Below are 17,602 nucleotides of genomic sequence, written 5' to 3' on the forward strand. Positions count from 1 at the left end.
TTCTTCTGTATTCAGTCAACGCTTGTTTTCTTCCTTTACCAAACTGGGGGAATGAGAAATTTTACAAAGATTTTTCTAACACTTTGGTAGCAGTGAGAATGAGTAAAGCAGGCAGTTTTCAGAAATATTTGTCCCAGTAGACACAGCAAGCCCCCTGGAACAGCATCCCACAATGCAACAGCACACCCTTACTCTTACACATGCCTGGTCGCAGGACCACACAAAGCCTCCAAAGCCCCAACAAAGAACACCGAAGCTGTACATGCTGACACAGCTGATTTGAGAGTTGTATCAAAATTTTTAAAAATAAAGTAACCTTTGATAATGCAGAGTAGAAGGAAAAAACATGTATCATTAGCGAAGCCAGAATGTGATAGGGCTGTTAATCCAGAGACTGTGCCTACTCATGCAGACAGAATCATTCCTTTACAAAGGAGCTTGAAGGTTTAGTAGTTGGAAAATATCATTTTCAAATGAGTTCACAATCATTGGTGTGATGTGAAAAATCTAACAATCCCATAGCTCTGTTTGAATTTATGTTCTTATATAAAGGCAGGGAAAAAAAAGCCAAAGTATACGCTGAATCTATATCTAGATCTATCCGTACGCGTTGGGACTTTACAAAAGCACGAAATGGTTTTCACAGACAAGTTGTAACACACAGCCATAATGAGCTTTTGAATCACCGATACTCACACATAAAAGGGGGCTCGATAGTCAGCAGGTGCTGCAGAAAATCTAGAATGTGAAGCATACGCCACGGCATCTTTTTACAATGGTGTTAACAAATGTCAATGTCTTGTGTTGAATGTGAGACGCATACATATGTAGTTAAAAGTGGGTGCTCCTGGTTGTTTTTTATACCCTCTCCACCTCCCTCCCATCTACACCTCCCCCAGAAAAGCATCTGCTCTTTACTAGTGTCTATAGCAGTGATTATTAACAAGCATGGAAGAAAGTAACTGCAATCAATCTTTTATTCCTTGATCAGGAATTCATCCCACACTTTAGGTTAAGGCAGGTGAATTCTGATTCTGCTCAGTAATTATCTGGCAGATGTTGTAAGCAGCTGCTGCTAAGCACAAAACCCTGGCTATTATTACAGAAATATAAGAGCTCCTGGCAAGGTGGAGTGAGAAGTGAAACAGAATGCATTCTGGTGAGGTTTCACATCTGGTTTTCCATAGAAAATAATGAAACCTGGAACTTACACTGGCTATTCTTGAACTCTTGAAACTCAGATTATCTACCCAGGCCTGCATGAAGGCACACAAAGTTCCTAGCTATCTAAATGGCAAAATGAAATCCAGTTAATTGTCTCAATAAGCAATGCTTTCCCTAAAAAACCAATTAATTATGTAACTGAACCAGAGTTTTGTTTTTTTTTTTAAATGCCCCTATAATATACGCCCCCACAGCTACCATCATTCAAGCTAGGTTCATAATAAGAAATAAAGAGATACATGGATGGAGCTCATTTCCAAGCAATAGCTAACAGAGCTGCATTAGTCAGAGGCAATGTTAAGGTTCTGTTCAGAATAACAGGACTAGACTCCTTTCAAGGCAATTCTAAATCTTTTGCTTCAGGAAAGGCAAATATGGGAAGGAGACAAGACCAAAAACACTTCCTGAAAAGCTCAGACCACATGCTGTACAACCCTGGTCAATCTAAACGGCAGACTATTTTTGTTTTATCATTTAACACATTTTTCAGAAAGAATTATGTAAGGATGATACTAATTTCTATCATTTACTCAAGTTGTCAAGCTATAACCATCTGCATCAGAGCATTAGTAGGACACTGAGGAAATCAATGTGTTGTGTTTTTGAGTGTGTGTGTAAGTATGCAAGCACGGGTATATGTCAAAAACTGACCAGCTAATTGATTTCCAGAGAACAGAAGGGTGCAAGATTTTTCTTCTTTTTTAAAAATGCTAATATTCTACAGTACATTTTGCTTCTTGAGATCTTAAAGCAGTTGCTTCTGAAGCAAGCTCTCTAGACATCCATCCATCAGGATCATGATAGAGCCATTGCCCACATGACTGGGTACATTTGGCTGAATCAGCCAAAAGGGGAAACACACACACACACATACCAAAAGATAAAGAAAGAGAGAAAAAGACTTTTGAACTTGAAAAATGAAAATTTTCTGGAGTTGACTATATGTATGATTTGTGCCAAGCTGATGTCACAATTATCTTATTTTTTGGCCAGTTTTAATTTCTACAATAATACATTAGGGCTGATGGGTGAGGCTAGCACCGAGTACTGATTCTGGATTCACAATCTCGCCAAAACATAGGCAGGAAAGCTGCATCAGTGGCACTGAGCCTTCCATGTATATCATGGTACAATAAAACAATCAATGTACTAGGCGGTCTGCATTTTGTACTACATCTAAACTATGTAAGTTAAAATTGTTTAAGCAAATAGTCTCCAAGTGAATCTATATCTCTCATCTTTTAAGAAAAATGAAGGAAAACTGGCCACAAATGGTGGGGAATGAAAGCACTTCGAAGTTTCTCTTTTCTCTTATTATACAGGGACTGACACTTAATGAGGTTCACTTGTTTTTACACTATCTTAAGGTAATTAAGTAATAGTTACATGATTTGATGCTCTGTTCAATTGTAAAACAAAAGTCAAAAAGGCATACAAAAATATGAAAGACCATTAGTTAAGGTTCTGCCTAAAAATAATTTAAGCATCAGAATTCACTCCAAATGCTATATACTTTCCTGCTTTTTATTGATGGTTGAATGAAAAACAGATTGTAAATATAGCTTTTCTAACCTAAGCTCTAGTAATATGGCCGGTGCAAAAGAATCAGTAATAAAAAATGTAGTCAATAAAGTATCATGAATCAAAAACGTTTCCTATACTAGTAATCACAGTATCAGTTTAAGATAAACAATCTTTCCCTGAGCTTTACTTCAAGAATTTATTCTTTATACATTAAAAGCAAATATTAAATGATCAATGTTAGAGGAGAAAGCCACATTGATGAGGTGTGACAATAAAGTAATGAACTGATTTTTATACTGGCTCAAGGAAAGTTCAGTGTCTTAAAATCTAAATCTGAAAGCACATATGACGTGCTTTCAGATCAGTATGAGAAATTTTAAGCAGTTTCCAACAAAGTATCCCACATGACCTATAATCAGACTATACCAACACGTTGGTGAATTCCCTCTGGGTCACGAGGCTGTTAATGAAAAGGAAGTTGCGGGTAAGAGGAGTACTGTTCTTTCTCATGCTGGCCTTCATCAAAAGCTTGCTTGGTTCTAGGATTCACACAGGTCACTTAGGTAGTGAGGTCAATCTTAACTTCTAAGAACCCAAGGGTGGATTCTCCTGTTTTGTGAGAGATGTCTTATAACTCTCACAGCTACAGTTCTTATAGAGTATACTGGAGAGGTACAATTAAGATACCAAGAAAATTTTATTAGAATTTTAACACTCTTACAGTCTTAGAGAGACTACACCTACAATCAAGAGCTATTCAAATTCTTTAGTGATTTATGTTAAAGAAATGTAGGGTAACTTTTGTGGTTTAAATAGTACATCCTGGAAAAAAAAATCTGATGAAATAATTGAACCTCCTGACTTTCCCAAACCAAACTGAGATCCAGACAATACTTACTTTATGTCAGGCCCAATGAGAGAATGTCTTCTCAGCATGGCTCGTGCCTGAGCATTGGTTAAGCTGATGGTAGATTCTTCATTAATGGACAAGATACAGTCCCCAACTGCAATCCTGCCATCTCGACTAATGGCACCACCATGAATAATGCTCCGAACTATCATCCCCAATCCATCTTTATTAGCACTTACTGTCATCCCTACAGGAAAAGATGAACACATATATGAAGTAAACACATTATTTTCAACTCCTTTTCATTTGAAGTTAGTGATAGTTATGAATTCCTATGTAAAAGGGGAAACATTTTGTCAAAAAAAAATAGGAAAGAAAAAAGCTTTTCTAACCAAAGCAAACTTTAAAATATTTGTAAAATGATATCCAGATTAAAGTAACTCATGTAGAATACACTAGAGAAGAAACAATTCTACATTGTGGGATGAATGTAAGCTCAGCCACCTGATGTACTGCCACTGAAGTGAAGCTGAAAGCTCTCAGGGAGAACACTGTGACAATATCCAATCCATTTTGTAACTGTAATTCATCTCTTACAGAGATAGGAGAATAAAAATAGAACCACAAATGAAAAATTGGGTCTACCAAGTAAGAAATTCTCTGATATAACCATTTTAAGTCACTTATTCATTCAGAACTAATTTAGTATATAGTTTCTATGTTCCAGGTCCTATACTAGTTGTTTAAGATAAAAAAGCATAGTATAGAATTCCTAACATCAAGAAACTCATAGTCAATTATCAAGCCCCAGTTCCTATCACACTGCCTGAATGTAGTTTGCGAAACTGAACTGATATAAACTGAATTCCAATCTGTTCCATTTTATCTCTGAGCTCCTGTGAGCTCCCAATTTGGATAGTCAATTGCTCTCTTGACACAGCCCTTGCATGCCTCATGGAAATGTAGCCTTAGACTTTAACTTCCAGTTTTTCACATCCCCTTATTTCTTCACTTGTCTTTCCCTTTTTGGTAAATGATACCTCCATACCATCACTGTTATTCAAAACACAAATATCAGAGTCACTCTTGAATCCTATCTCTCTCATACCCATATTTTGTCCATTACCAAGTCCTTTTACTTCTATCTTCAAAACTTATCATAAATCCTTTTAACTTTCTCCATTCCCATATGAATCCTAGACCAACATCATTTCTTGCCTGTCTTTGGGCAACAGCTTCCTAACTGGTCACCTGGCTTCTAACAGTGATCCTGCAATGCCTTTTTCTCACAGCAGACACAGAGACCATTCATAAAAGACAAATCACATCTCAACACTCCCCAAATAGCTATGATGGCAGGGGTTGCATCAGGCCAAAGCCAGAAGCCTAGAACTCCATCCAGGTCTCCCTCATGGATACAGGGGCCCATGCACTTGGGTCATCTGCTGTTGCTTTCCCAGGCACATTATCGAGGAGTTGGATCTGAAGTGCAGCACCAGCACTCATGAACGACAGCACTCACTCAGCATTATATGTACTCACACAGCTGAAGCTGTGTGCCACAATGGTGGGTCCTGTTTGCAATTCTTTAACAGTTTGCTACCATTGTGTTAACGTACAACACACTTTCTTGGCACAATCTATAGGGCACTGGTGATCTGGCTTCCCAGTGTGTCTCCTTCCCTTGTGTCATACACTCCTTGGCCACCTGGGGTCCCGCCACAGTAAACTTCTTTCAGCTTCTCTGCATTTTGGAGTCTGCAAGCTACCTTCTTTCTGGCGCTTGTGAAAAGCCAGCTTTCTCTCTCTTCAATATCACTTCCTCAAAACAGCCTTTTCAACACATTCTATCTGAATTAATGTTCCCTTCACACCCTACCCTCACCCTATTCCTTCAAAAATATAAAACCAAGCCGGCGCCGTGGCTCAATAGGCTAATCCTCCACCTTGCGGCGCCGGCACACCGGGTTCTAGTCCCGGTTGGGGCGCTGGATTCTGTCCCGGTTGCCCCTCTTCCAGGCCAGCTCTCTGCTATGGCCAGGGAGTGCAGTGGAGGATGGCCCAGGTGCTTGGGCCCTGCACCCCATGGGAGACCAGGAAAAGCACCTGGCTCCTGGCTCCTGCCAGGATCAGCGCGGTGCGCCGGCTGCAGCGGCGGCCATTGGAGGGTGAACCAACGGCAAAGGAAGACCTTTCTCTCTCTGTCTCTCTCTCTCACTGTCCACTCTGCCTGTCAAAAAAAAAAAAAAAAAAAAAAAAAAAAAAAAAAAAATATAAAACCATTGAAATTATGTTTAAAATTATGCAGAAACATTGTAGTTCACTTAAAGTGCTAAGTCTCCTGCCTAAAAGATTATATAAACAAGAGGAGTTATAAAGCTAACAGGATATTCATAAGAAACTTTTTTTGACTGAAGTCACAATTTCTAAGTTTTACATATTTTTTTAAAATATAGTCTTTCCATATATTAATCCTAATTATATAAAGTGACATATATTTCAAATATTTTAAGAACACTGGATTATGTTTCCAGCTTGATATTCATGACTGAACATTAGCAATCCAAGTTCCTAGTTGTTTTCTGATAGAATGAAACATTATTAATTATATTTAAAATATTCTGCTAATACTCCTTCTAATGATTTTTAACATCTTATCATTAACAAGAAATCTCAGGAAACTCCTCTCTTGACTTGGAGTTGAATGCTGCAGTAGGAGGTTTCTCGCTTTCAATAAACTTGGCTTTGCTCACAGAAAAAAAAAAGTGACATCTCTATACCCCTTCTTACCATAAAACAACAAACATGCAGAGATACCAATTCATCCTAAGGGTTTTTCTTTTGAGCAAAGAGGCTGGCTCAGGTACTATAGCTTGACCTTACCCACTCTTCCCACCAAGACTCACCAAACAATTGTACTCTTTTAAAATAAAAATGTCCACAAAACAAAATTTAACTCAATGGCCCATACTGCAAATCTAACTCATCATCTTGTTCTCATTTGCACCATGTACTCCACATACTCTCCAATAAAGAAAGCCATGGACATGTAACATCACGAGCAACGCTTGACATGTCCTCTGAATTCACTGTTAACAGCACATACAACGCATGAACCAATCCACCACTAAAGCTTTCAGATCACGTCAACTGTATAAACCAAGAGGCTCATATCAATTGGGTTAGTTTAATTTTTTTTTTATTTTTTTTTTTATTTTTTGACAGGCAGAGTGGACAGTGAGAGAGAGAAACAGAGAGAAAGGTCTTCCTTTTGCCGTTGGTTCACCCTCCAATGGCCGCCGCGGCCAGCGCGCTGCGGCCTGCGCACTGCGCTGATCCGATGGCAGGAGCCAGGAGCCAGGTGCTTTTCCTGGTCTCCATTGGGCGCAGGGCCCAAGCACCTGGGCCATCCTCCACTGCACTCCCTGGCCACAGCAGAGGGCTGGCCTGGAAGAGGGGCAACCGGGAGAGAATCCGGCGCCCCGACCGGGACTAGAACCCGGTGTGCCGGCGCCGCTAGGCGGAGGATTAGCCTACTGAGCCACGGCGCCGGCCCAATTGGGTTAGTTTATACTTTCCTTTAATTAAATGATGATTTGGGGGAGGTTCAAAACTTGCAAGAAATGTGCACTAACTAGATTTTAGATGTATATTGTATCATCTCTCATTTTTTTCTCAGAAAAATTATGTTCAAATAGCCTAAACCACATACCGTGGAACAAAAAACTGGTTAAAAACTGAGTTTCAGCACTGAACAACCAGGTTGGCCTTGAGCAACTGACTTAATCTCATGCATAGCCTCAGTTTACCCATCTGTAAAATGGGGATAATAATGCCTACTCTGAGGATTGCTTAAAGAATTAAATGAGAAACACAATATGTGATGCAAAATGCTTAAAAGTGAGGCTGCAAAAGTAAAAACAAAAGAAAATCCATAAATTGTGTTTGAAATGTATCAGTCTTCCAAACCAAAGTTTGTGAAGACAGTTTTGTAGCATGTACATGCACTTACAGCCACAGTAATGCACATTTAAAAATGGTTACAATTGTCCATTTTATGTTACGATACTTTACCACAACTAAAAGTAAAATCAATGTATCTTGACATATTAGCATAAACAAGAAAATCCTTATAGCCTTCTCATTAGATGAAGACAAAATTCGACAAAATCCAACATTCTGTCAGTACACTAAAAATACACACTCTTAATGGTAGATTATAAAATCAGATCTGTGCAAACTATGGCTGTTATAAAAGACATCTACTTACTTCCAATCTAATTTACCAACTAATGCCAGAATGATCTTAAAACATGAATCTGATCATGTCACTGTTTTTTGGTTGGCACACACTACTTACTGGAAACTTAAGGCCTGAGAAGGTTACATGGAAAGTCCTGTGTCCTGCTCATAATCCTGCCCAGCAGTTGTCTCCTGCCTATCATTCCTTTGGCTTCAACTCTCACTTTGTGAGCCATCACACAACACTACATCATCACAAACAGTTTTCATACCCCTGTATGAAACTCTAGTAGCTTCTGACTCTTTCCAATTCCTGAAATAATGGTAAAAATCTACTCCTATCCCAAGACCTAAATACATATTTTCCTCTTCTCTATCTTTCTTTTCTACTCTCAGAGAGTAGGGATTATTTGTTCCTCTTTTAAGCCTTTCGTGTTTTTGATATAAGTGTCTCTCATAGCACACTTATTTTAATGCCTTTAGGACTTTATATGCCAATGAGCTTACTCTCTTAAATCCATATTCCTTGAGAAAGTGATTATTTAATAGTGTCTATGCATAGTGGCTAGCATATAGAAAACAAAAAATGACAGGAGCTGGAATCTCATTTCCTGAGGAAGCACTGTTGGCTTCATCAAGTGTGAACTTTAACAAGGAAACAAGATCCTGCCATTAGCTATTGACATAATGGGTACTGGTGGATTACTTAATCAAAGGACCTGGGTATCTGCTGTAGAGCTAACTAATCAGATTCTGTGGCTGTACTGGGGCATTCAGAGCAACTGATCTGTTATGTTGCTTGTAAATAGCAAGCAGTAGGGACATGGCTAAGTCTGTGACAGTTTAACTCAATGAAAAACAAATTGCACTGTCTGAATGTAGTTTTAGCTATTGTGATTAGGATCTTTAATTCCACAGGAAGACTTATTTGTCCAGTCCAGAGGTTTTTGTGATTATTAACCAACCGAAATACTTTATGGGTAACAGGACACAAAAATCCTGCCACCTGGGAAATACTATTGAATCACACACATTTGCATGTTGGTAGCGGCACACCTGGCTGTCCTTTTCATCTTTATTTCAGGGAATGAAAGAAATTAAATACAAACTGACTTGTGCATAACTGGTAACATTCAAACAAACTAATAATTTACTTTTCCAAAGAATTTAGAATTCCAAATTGCTGACTTTTCATTTTCTAAGAATTCCTTTTCTGATTTGCCATTTCATACACAAACCATTCCTATATCTTTTACTTGAATGTAAATGAGGCTTGTGAATACTTCGAAGTAATTAAGAGATTGAGGGATTTAAGCTAGCATGAAGTAAACAAACCTGTTAACCATTTCAAGAAAAATAATGAGTACCATAAAAAGAAAAACCGTAAAAACAACAGGAAAATTTCAACATCTATTTTCTTATCTATGCCAAAGAGTTTTGAAACCTACCATATTCAGCATGTCCCTTGGGCGAGGGGGTTGGAGGAGCCATCATATGTGGAAAATGAGGGACTTACCTAGGCTAGAATTGCCTTTTGCTGCAGTAATAGTTTTCACAAAAGATTCTTTGGATAGGTTTTGGAGCATGACACATTCAGAATTAGAAACCAGGGAGTTCTGTTCAGTCAAGTACTCAGAGCCCTGAAAGAAAGAAAAAGTAAATTACCTGGAAAGGAAAACTAGACTTTGGAGTGTGATTTCAACATCACACACAGGCTCTCATTGGCTGTGCTGGATTCTACACAAATCTATAACCAAAACAAGTTCATAGGTTGCCTTCTGAAAATCTCAGTGTCAGGAGAGCATTTATTTATTTCAAATGAAGAGTAAGAGTTTAGCTAGAACACTCAAACCCTTCACTGTCTCCTATGTCATTATAATGTACAAACCTTTCCAGTTGAATCAAGTAGCACAGGTGAGGTAAGTTCTGTACGGGCTATAACCTCACTTGGTAAGTGAGTCTCAGTCCATGCTATTGTGTTTTCACATTTGTATTGCTGTTCAATAGCATTCGCAGGTGTATAATCGTTTATGGTAAACCCAGAAGCAGGCCCCATGCTCAAGTCCACTGAAGGTGGATTCTCATCCTTTCTTTGCAGCAGATTTTGGGTATAGAGTTCCTCCAAGGACATATGCAGATCAAGAACTGGATCGGAAGAATGCTCAGTAACTTCCTGACGATTAAAGAACAAAAATTGTGACCAGATTTCTGTCAATGTATCTTATAAAACCACTCCTTAACAAACAACTATTACATGAAAAATAAAACTGAAAACAATTATTTCTTACTCAAAAAGCATTAATAAACATGTAAGTTCTTCACTTAGCAGCTTTTCTATCTTTATTTCCATAAGTACCCTTAAATATATTTCTTACAAATCATAATCTCATGTTCTACTGAATTATACGTGTCATATATACTGTACATATGATTATTTAGATAAAATATTATACAATATCAACAAATAAAATTATTCAGTGTTCATGCCACAGAGAAAAGTGAATAACTTATATTTCCAAGTCTCACTTAAAATGTAATTGATGTCCACCCAGTGTGAAGTTCCTAGTTATTACAAGGTCGGATCATTACAAAGGGTGACATTAATTAGATTCATAAAAGCATCCAAGAGAAAATTATTTTGAAAGGCATTTAAAGGTATTTATGAAGAATAGAAAGCCTTACAATTCAATCATAGGGAAAATGTGTATCAGTATTCTGAAGATGTAACAGATACTGAAATGGGTCATCATAAATATAAAGTCTAATCCAGACTCTGTTATTCATAATCCGTGCATTATAGAATCTCTGTGGGCTTTTAGAGTGGACAATTTCTACAATTCCCAGAAACTCTACAATTCTACATTTCTATAAATATGCATGTATCTAATAGAACAGATATACTATGTCAGTATGAGCTTTAGGCAAGCAGTTGTTTTAGGAGCTACTGTTGAGTAAATATATCAGTTTTCCCTTTGACACTCTTGATGAAATTTTTAAGGCATTAAAGTAGCATACCCATGCATTATCATATGAGACAGTCGAGGCTTACATATGAATACTGTGTACTCATACAGAGTACAATATGAAAATTTTCCCTTATGGATCCTACTTCCATTCCCTTCCCCAGGAAAAACTGCTACATCACATAGGTGTTTATGAATCAGATTTCTTCATGCATCTGCATGCATACACACAAGCATACACATTTTTAAAATCTAAATAGACCCACACAATAAATAGTATTTGACTTGTGTTTAAAACATCTTTATATCTTAATTATGAGAAATTCTGATAGCTATAAGTTATTCCTAAGTATGAGAGGTGCTGGAATGCAGGCTACAGAGCCAAGCTGCCACCACGGGCAACCTGAGCTGTGGCAAGTAACTTAAATACTTTGTGCCTTGCTTCTCTCTTCTATTAATTGGGAAAAATAATAGGACATTTGAAAAGCACAGAGTTAAAACCCACAAAGTACTAAAAGCAGGCCTAACATAACAAAAAATGCCCAATAATTGTTGGCTGTTGCTGTGATTTATATTAAACAACTTGGTGCACATGTATAAAAATATATTCATTATGAACTATAAGGAGTGGTGGGTCAAATGGCATGCTGTTCTTAAATATTACCAAAATTTTCCAAATTCTTCTTTAAAGATAATACTGGGGCAGGTGGTGGGGGAGGGTAGAGGGGAATTTGGCCTAGCAGTTTTGTCCCATAACAGAGGATTAGGTTAGATGACTGCCTCCAGCAGCTGATTCCAGGTTCCTTCCAATGCAGACCCTGGGAGGATGGCACTTGGTTTCTTGCCGCCTTTATCAGAGATCTAGATTGAGTTTCTGGCTCCTGGTTTTGATCCACACCAGGGGACACTGTGTGTATTTAGAGAGTGAGCCAGTGGATGACAGCTTTGTCTGCCTCTCAAATAAATCATTTTCTCTAAAGAAGAGATAATATTAACTGAATGACCTTGCCAACCCTAGATTAGTTTAGCAATCTGATCTGTAAGAAGTATATCTGTAAGAAGTATATCCTTTAGCATTACAGTCTGCATGCCCCTGATAGTTGACGAGGACATGCCATTTGTTTATCTTCTGTGATACTTTCTTCATACAGTTCAAGTATTTATCCAGTGATTTTTAGTTGTTCTTGTCATTGGAATATTCTGAATACAAGATCTTTGTGATAAATATTACAAATATTTCCTAGTCTATCCTTTGTCTTTTAAGTCTATAAAGCTAATACTTTGTCATGCAGAAACCAAATCAATGTAATAAACTTTGCCAATGAATTTTTTGTGCTTCTGGATTTAATACATGGCTTAGTAAGTCCTTCCTCTACAAAGCATAAATGAAATGATTTCTAATGCTTTTATCCTGTTTTTATAAATGCTTCATTTTTAGATTTTAACCATCTAGAATTTGTTTCAAGGTATATGTGAGTTAAATGCCACATATTTTTCAATGTATTATACTTCCCTTCTTCAATGAAAGTTACCGTATCTCTGAAATTATTAAATAGTTCTGTTACAAAGATTAAGGCAGCAGGAATATCACACAAACAATTAATGTCATTAGTATCTTCAGAAACAAACAATAGGAATGTTTCCTCCCCCAGCTCTAGAATCTAAATAATAATAAACCATGGCTCATTCATCCAACTTTGCTTATTATATCCTTAAGAAAAATAACAATGTACTTACTATAGAACTGATTAGCTTCCTTATTTCTAAAGTAATTATAATAATTAGCAGTAAATTATTTTTCCCATGCCTCAAATAAAGATAACAAATTTGTCTTCATCAGAAAAAGAGGTGAAGCCACCTGTTAGTTGAGGTGTACTAAAAGTCGTGTAACAGAAACTTCCACGCATTATTCATGAAGGAGTTAACACAGACACACAGAAAAGAAATAGCTGATCAACACAGTAGACAACATACACCCACTTCAGAAACATTTCTGGTAGCTGAACAACCAACTGAGTTTTATTTTTAAAAATCTTAAGGATCTGAAAGAAAAACAGTTCTTCACCCATAAGATGTCCAAAAATAACTCTATAATTTTCCAGTGCAACTCGCATCTAAGCTGAAGTCTTTCAAAACTCCATACTAACATGTGCTTCCACATGATGTATTTATAGATAAAATATATATTTTCCCCTCAGGAAAAAGCAGAGAAGAGGTTAAATTAACATGTCAAATATACTCGGAAAAAAGTTCAGTCCTATGTTAAAGCTGGGCTTGGGTACATTATTTCCCCTGATAATGTCTTCATATAGTTCAGCTAAATACTTCAGTGTTCACTGGCCATACTCTGCTTTTCTTCAACAAGCAGTCTACCAGAGCATTCTTGTTATACTTTATAAAAATATACTGCAAGCATAGCTGCTCCAACTTACTATGACTCTTCCATCTGTCCTGATAGGAGGGATACTTCCTTTAGGTTTATATACACTCTACTGTGGGAAAAGGCAACATCTTGTATATCTTTGAGAGCCTGAAATGTTGTCACTATGACTTCATCATTCACTCATCATTCTGACTACAGTAATTTGATTTTTTAGCTTAACCTCTTCTCAAAAAAAAAAAAAATAAGAAACATTCTAAATACAGATGTGAAGCAGCAATGTTTTATGCTAGAAAATGACACTTAAGTGTGCTTTTGTAAATTATGGAATCCATTAGTCATATTAAGTATATAAGGTACAAAGAAAAGCTCCTGTCTTGACAAACACTAACTTCACCCTGCAGTAGAATCAACAGAATTCCCTGGCAAAACTAATATTCTGGAGTGAAGGACATACCCTATGTTGGCAACAATTTTACCTCTGGTAAGAGAGTAAGACTATTGATATCCAGGTGAGGGCAGTATGTAGGGTGTGGATAAGTAGAAATGGAGACTCATTATGTAGCTATTAAATCCCTACCAGTTGTATTTTTAAATTAAAACAGGAAAAAAATAAAGCAAGCATCTGTTGTCCTAAAAACCATGTTGAGCTCTTAAACAGAAGTCTATAAACATTTAAATTTGGAAAATAGTTAGTTCTGCGTTTTTCATGTCTTTTAAGGTAAGAGGGAAAAAGATAAAAAGATTAACAAAAAAGTAACATCTGAAACCATAAGAAAGGAAAAAAAAATTCCCAATGGCAATAGCTTTGTTGCCTTTAAAACCCACATTTAAGTGACCTGCCTCCATTAACCTAAGTATCAAAGAAGTATGCATTTAAATTCTTAAATGATAAATATCCAAATTAAGCAAATGTGTACTCCTTCAAAAAAAAATGTAGAATGGGCCCCAAAGGGGAGAATTTTATGAGTACCAATGTATGGCTGGCTACAACAGCCCTTTGGTGTTTAAGCTGTGACAGGGTCTTAAACTCTGCTCCATAGAGTAGGGCTTCCCACTGTGATGGGCCAGCCTTGTGGTAATCAGCTTTTGCAGCTTCTGGTGGTATATGGAACAAGGTCAAGAGAGCTTGCTATAGTTTGCAAATTGATCTAGGTGTCTCCGAAAAGGCCCATGTGTTAAAGCTTTGGTTTCCAAAGCCTTATGTGAATGCTTAATGAATTCATGTTAATGGATTAAGGATGGAAGCTTAATCCAAGTATGCTGTCTGAAGGTGGAGACTTTGGGAAGTGATTAGCCTGGAGTAGGCTGTTAGGGTGATCAAATCATAGTGACTTTGAGAGAAAAGATACATGGACATGGAGAATGAGTGTGCTCCCTGTCTCTCTGCTTCCTGGATGGACATGTGATTGTTTCTCTGTACATGCACTGTCATCTTCTGGCTTCACCAGACTGCTAATCCAAAGCATTCCAACAGATCTCGGGCTATGAATCTCCAAAACTACAGACAAAAATAAATCCTCCTTCTTAAATTAGCTTTTCTCAGGTATTTTCATTACAGCAATGAAAATCTAACACAACCTCTCATCACAGTGAGAAGATAGGTAAAATTGTTTTTCTACTTCCAATCATCATTTAAGACTGCAAGATTTCACAGCAGGTTAAGTTGCTGCTTGGGACTCCTGCATCCCACATCTGAGCACTGGCTACAGTCCTGTCTTCCACACTTCTGATTCAGCTCCCTGCTAATACACTTGGGAAGCAGCAGATGATGGCTCAAGCACTTGAGTCACTGCCACCCTCATTAGAGACCCAGATGGAGTTCCTGGCTCCTGGCTTCAGCCTGGCCTAGCTCACTGGCTGTTGTGGCCACTTGAGGAGTGGGAGGACAGAATTTCTCATACTCTGTTTCTCACTCTCTGTCAATAAGCCTTTCCAATAAATAAATCTTTAAAAAAAAAGACTACAATTATTACACAGATAGAAAACTCAAAAATTTGAGGAATCAATGAGATCCTCACCCTCTCTATTTTATTCCTTTCAGAACAGTTTTGGTGCATTATCTATGTTAAACATCTATTTATACTATATGCTTGCTTATATGGTATCTAACCATATATGCTTAAATAACATCATACACTATCTGGTTTTATGCTATTAATTAGAAAGCTCTGAAACAAGCTCATGGTTATTTAACAAAAGTAGACAATTTGAAATTTCATAACAAATTAAGAATGTGCTTTAAAATAGTACAAAGAAACAGGAAAAATGAATAATATTTTTATTTACAAAAATTTTCTAGCAAAAAATCTAGGTACTAAAAAAGGTGCCACCCAAAACAACAAAATCCCACAAAAACAATGTTACAGCTTTACCATGATATAGGAATGTTCCTACTTTCTAAGAAAACTGAAAGTACACAGGAGTTTCACAATGTGTTTTAAAACACTCTCATTAATGTCTTCTTTGTTGTTTTGTAGTTTAAGTTTTTCAGTTGATAGCCCAGCTTGCCAAAATTTGCTTCAACAAAAGAGTAAACTGCTTGGGAAAAAAAATAAAAAGGAGGCAAACAGACTTCAGTAAGCCAATATGTTGTGCTGCACACAGCCAGCATTTGCCCTGTAAAATATATGCTTCTCAGTATGCAGATTGTGTAATCCCTTTAAGTAACAATTACTAAGTTAAACAATGCAATCTGTCCCACTGGCAAGAAGAAATATGCTATGCAGTAGATTAGGGGATCCCATTAGGAGATGAACTAAGCTTCCAGCCCTGAGGCCGGTGAAGACTGAACACATTCCAGACAGGACACAGCCAGACAGTCTCAGGTGTGGTGGGAGAACAGCAGCTGCTCCACCAAGATTATACCTTGCAAACTAATTCAAGATTGCCCAGCATTATTTGCAAGGATAACAGGTGCACCTCGAATATAAAAGAAAATGCTTTGAAAATGTTCTGGCCAAAAAAAATTTATTTGTTAATAAAGAAATATGAAAAACCATGTGAAACCTATGGAGATCCTAGTTCACAATTTATTCATAAATACAGACCTCTTCCCACTGAACTCAATTTTTGCAGAAGCCAAGTATTTAAAAAATTTATTGTCCAATTTTAAGGTGTTTTTATGGTATATTTTTAATGTAGAAAAATTAAGAAAATATATTCATATATTAACTTGTTGCCCAGATTTAGCAGATATACTCTGCCATATTTTATTCACTCTTCTTAAAATGACATATTATAGACACGGCTAAATTCCCATGCTTCCTTTTCATCTCTAAGGGTGACTTCTTCCCTGAAGCTGACAAGCACAGTGCCCAACATCCTTAGACTTTCATTACACAAAAGTACATACATACTCAAAAAACATGTTAAATTATTACATATATATCAATTTTCAGAGAACATAAACTCCAGCGAACCAATACAAAGATAATTAACCAATATAAAAATAGATAAAAGTTCATGGTATAAACAAATCTTTTAAAAAAAAGGGGGTGAGGGGCCGGCACTGTCGCATAGCAAGTGAAGCCACAGCCTGCAGTGCCAGCATACCATATGGGGGCTGGTTTGAGTCCCAGCTGCTCCACTTCTGATCCAGCTCTCTGCTATGGCCTCGGAAAGCAGCAGAGGATGGCCCAACTCCTTGGGCCTCTGCACCCGTGTGGGAAACCAGGAAGAAGCTCCTGGCTTCAGATTGGCGCAGCTCTGAGTGAACCAGCGGAAGGAAGACTCCTCCCTCTCTCTTTCCCTCTCTCTCTCTACCTCTCTACCACTCCTTCTCTCTGTGTGTAACTTAAATAAATCAATAAATCTTTTTTTTTTAAAAAGTTCATGGTAACATGTCATTTTTATACCCAAAGGTTGGATAGATTTTAAAATACTACTTATTGAACATTATACATGGTCACCAAGAAAATGAATAAAGCTGGGGCATTTCTGCCAATAATTTATCTATAAAAGATGCAAGGCAAAGACATTAAATAGTAGGTAAACTCATCATTCTTATACAGTAACATAAATATACTTTACCGTTCACAGTTATTTTTGTGAATTCTTTAGTATCATTTTATACTGAAAACATTCTAGCTATAATTTAATTAGTACATTTTAAAATAAGAAATATTTGAATATCTAACTTCACATAAATGTCAGTTTTAAAAACACTGAAAAACATTGTTCATATAATTTTTCCAAAGTAGACAAAACGAAAAGAGAAATACAACTCATTAAAATTTTTCTTTCTGGGCCGGCGCCGCGGCTCACTAGGCTAATCCTCCGCCTAGCGGCGCCAGCACACTGGGTTCTAGTCCCGCTCGGGGCGCCAGATTCTGTCCCTGTTGCCCCTCTTCCAGGCCAGCTCTCTGCTGTGGCCAGGGAGTGCAGTGGAGGATGGCCCAGGTGCTTGGGCCCTGCACC

At 37.4% G+C, this 17,602-nt stretch overlaps 1 protein-coding gene across 50 annotated transcripts in view; it reads right to left on the reverse strand.

Annotated features, from left to right (window-relative positions):
* The window catches only part of MPDZ (multiple PDZ domain crumbs cell polarity complex component), a 182,874-nt gene that overhangs the window by 69,620 nt on the left and 95,652 nt on the right, over positions 1-17,602 (reverse strand). For 28 of the 50 annotated variants that reach the window (XM_089316996.1, XM_070052001.2, XM_089317004.1 and 25 more), the window contains 3 exons: positions 9,729-10,013; positions 9,357-9,480; positions 3,647-3,845 (listed from right to left, as the gene is read on the reverse strand). In XM_089316996.1, the coding sequence (XP_089173122.1) occupies positions 3,647-3,845; positions 9,357-9,480; positions 9,729-10,013 (608 nt within the window). Of the gene's footprint in view, positions 1-696; positions 739-3,646; positions 3,846-9,356; positions 9,481-9,728; positions 10,014-17,602 lie in introns of all 50 variants that reach the window. The other 22 variants (XM_089316857.1, XM_089316957.1, XM_089316959.1 and 19 more) reach the window with 1 other exon arrangement.

Source organism: Oryctolagus cuniculus, chromosome 1 (genome assembly GCF_051225735.1).
Source record: "Oryctolagus cuniculus isolate XC-2025 breed Fujian yellow rabbit chromosome 1, ASM5122573v1, whole genome shotgun sequence".
Taxonomy (NCBI): Eukaryota; Metazoa; Chordata; class Mammalia; order Lagomorpha; family Leporidae; genus Oryctolagus; species Oryctolagus cuniculus.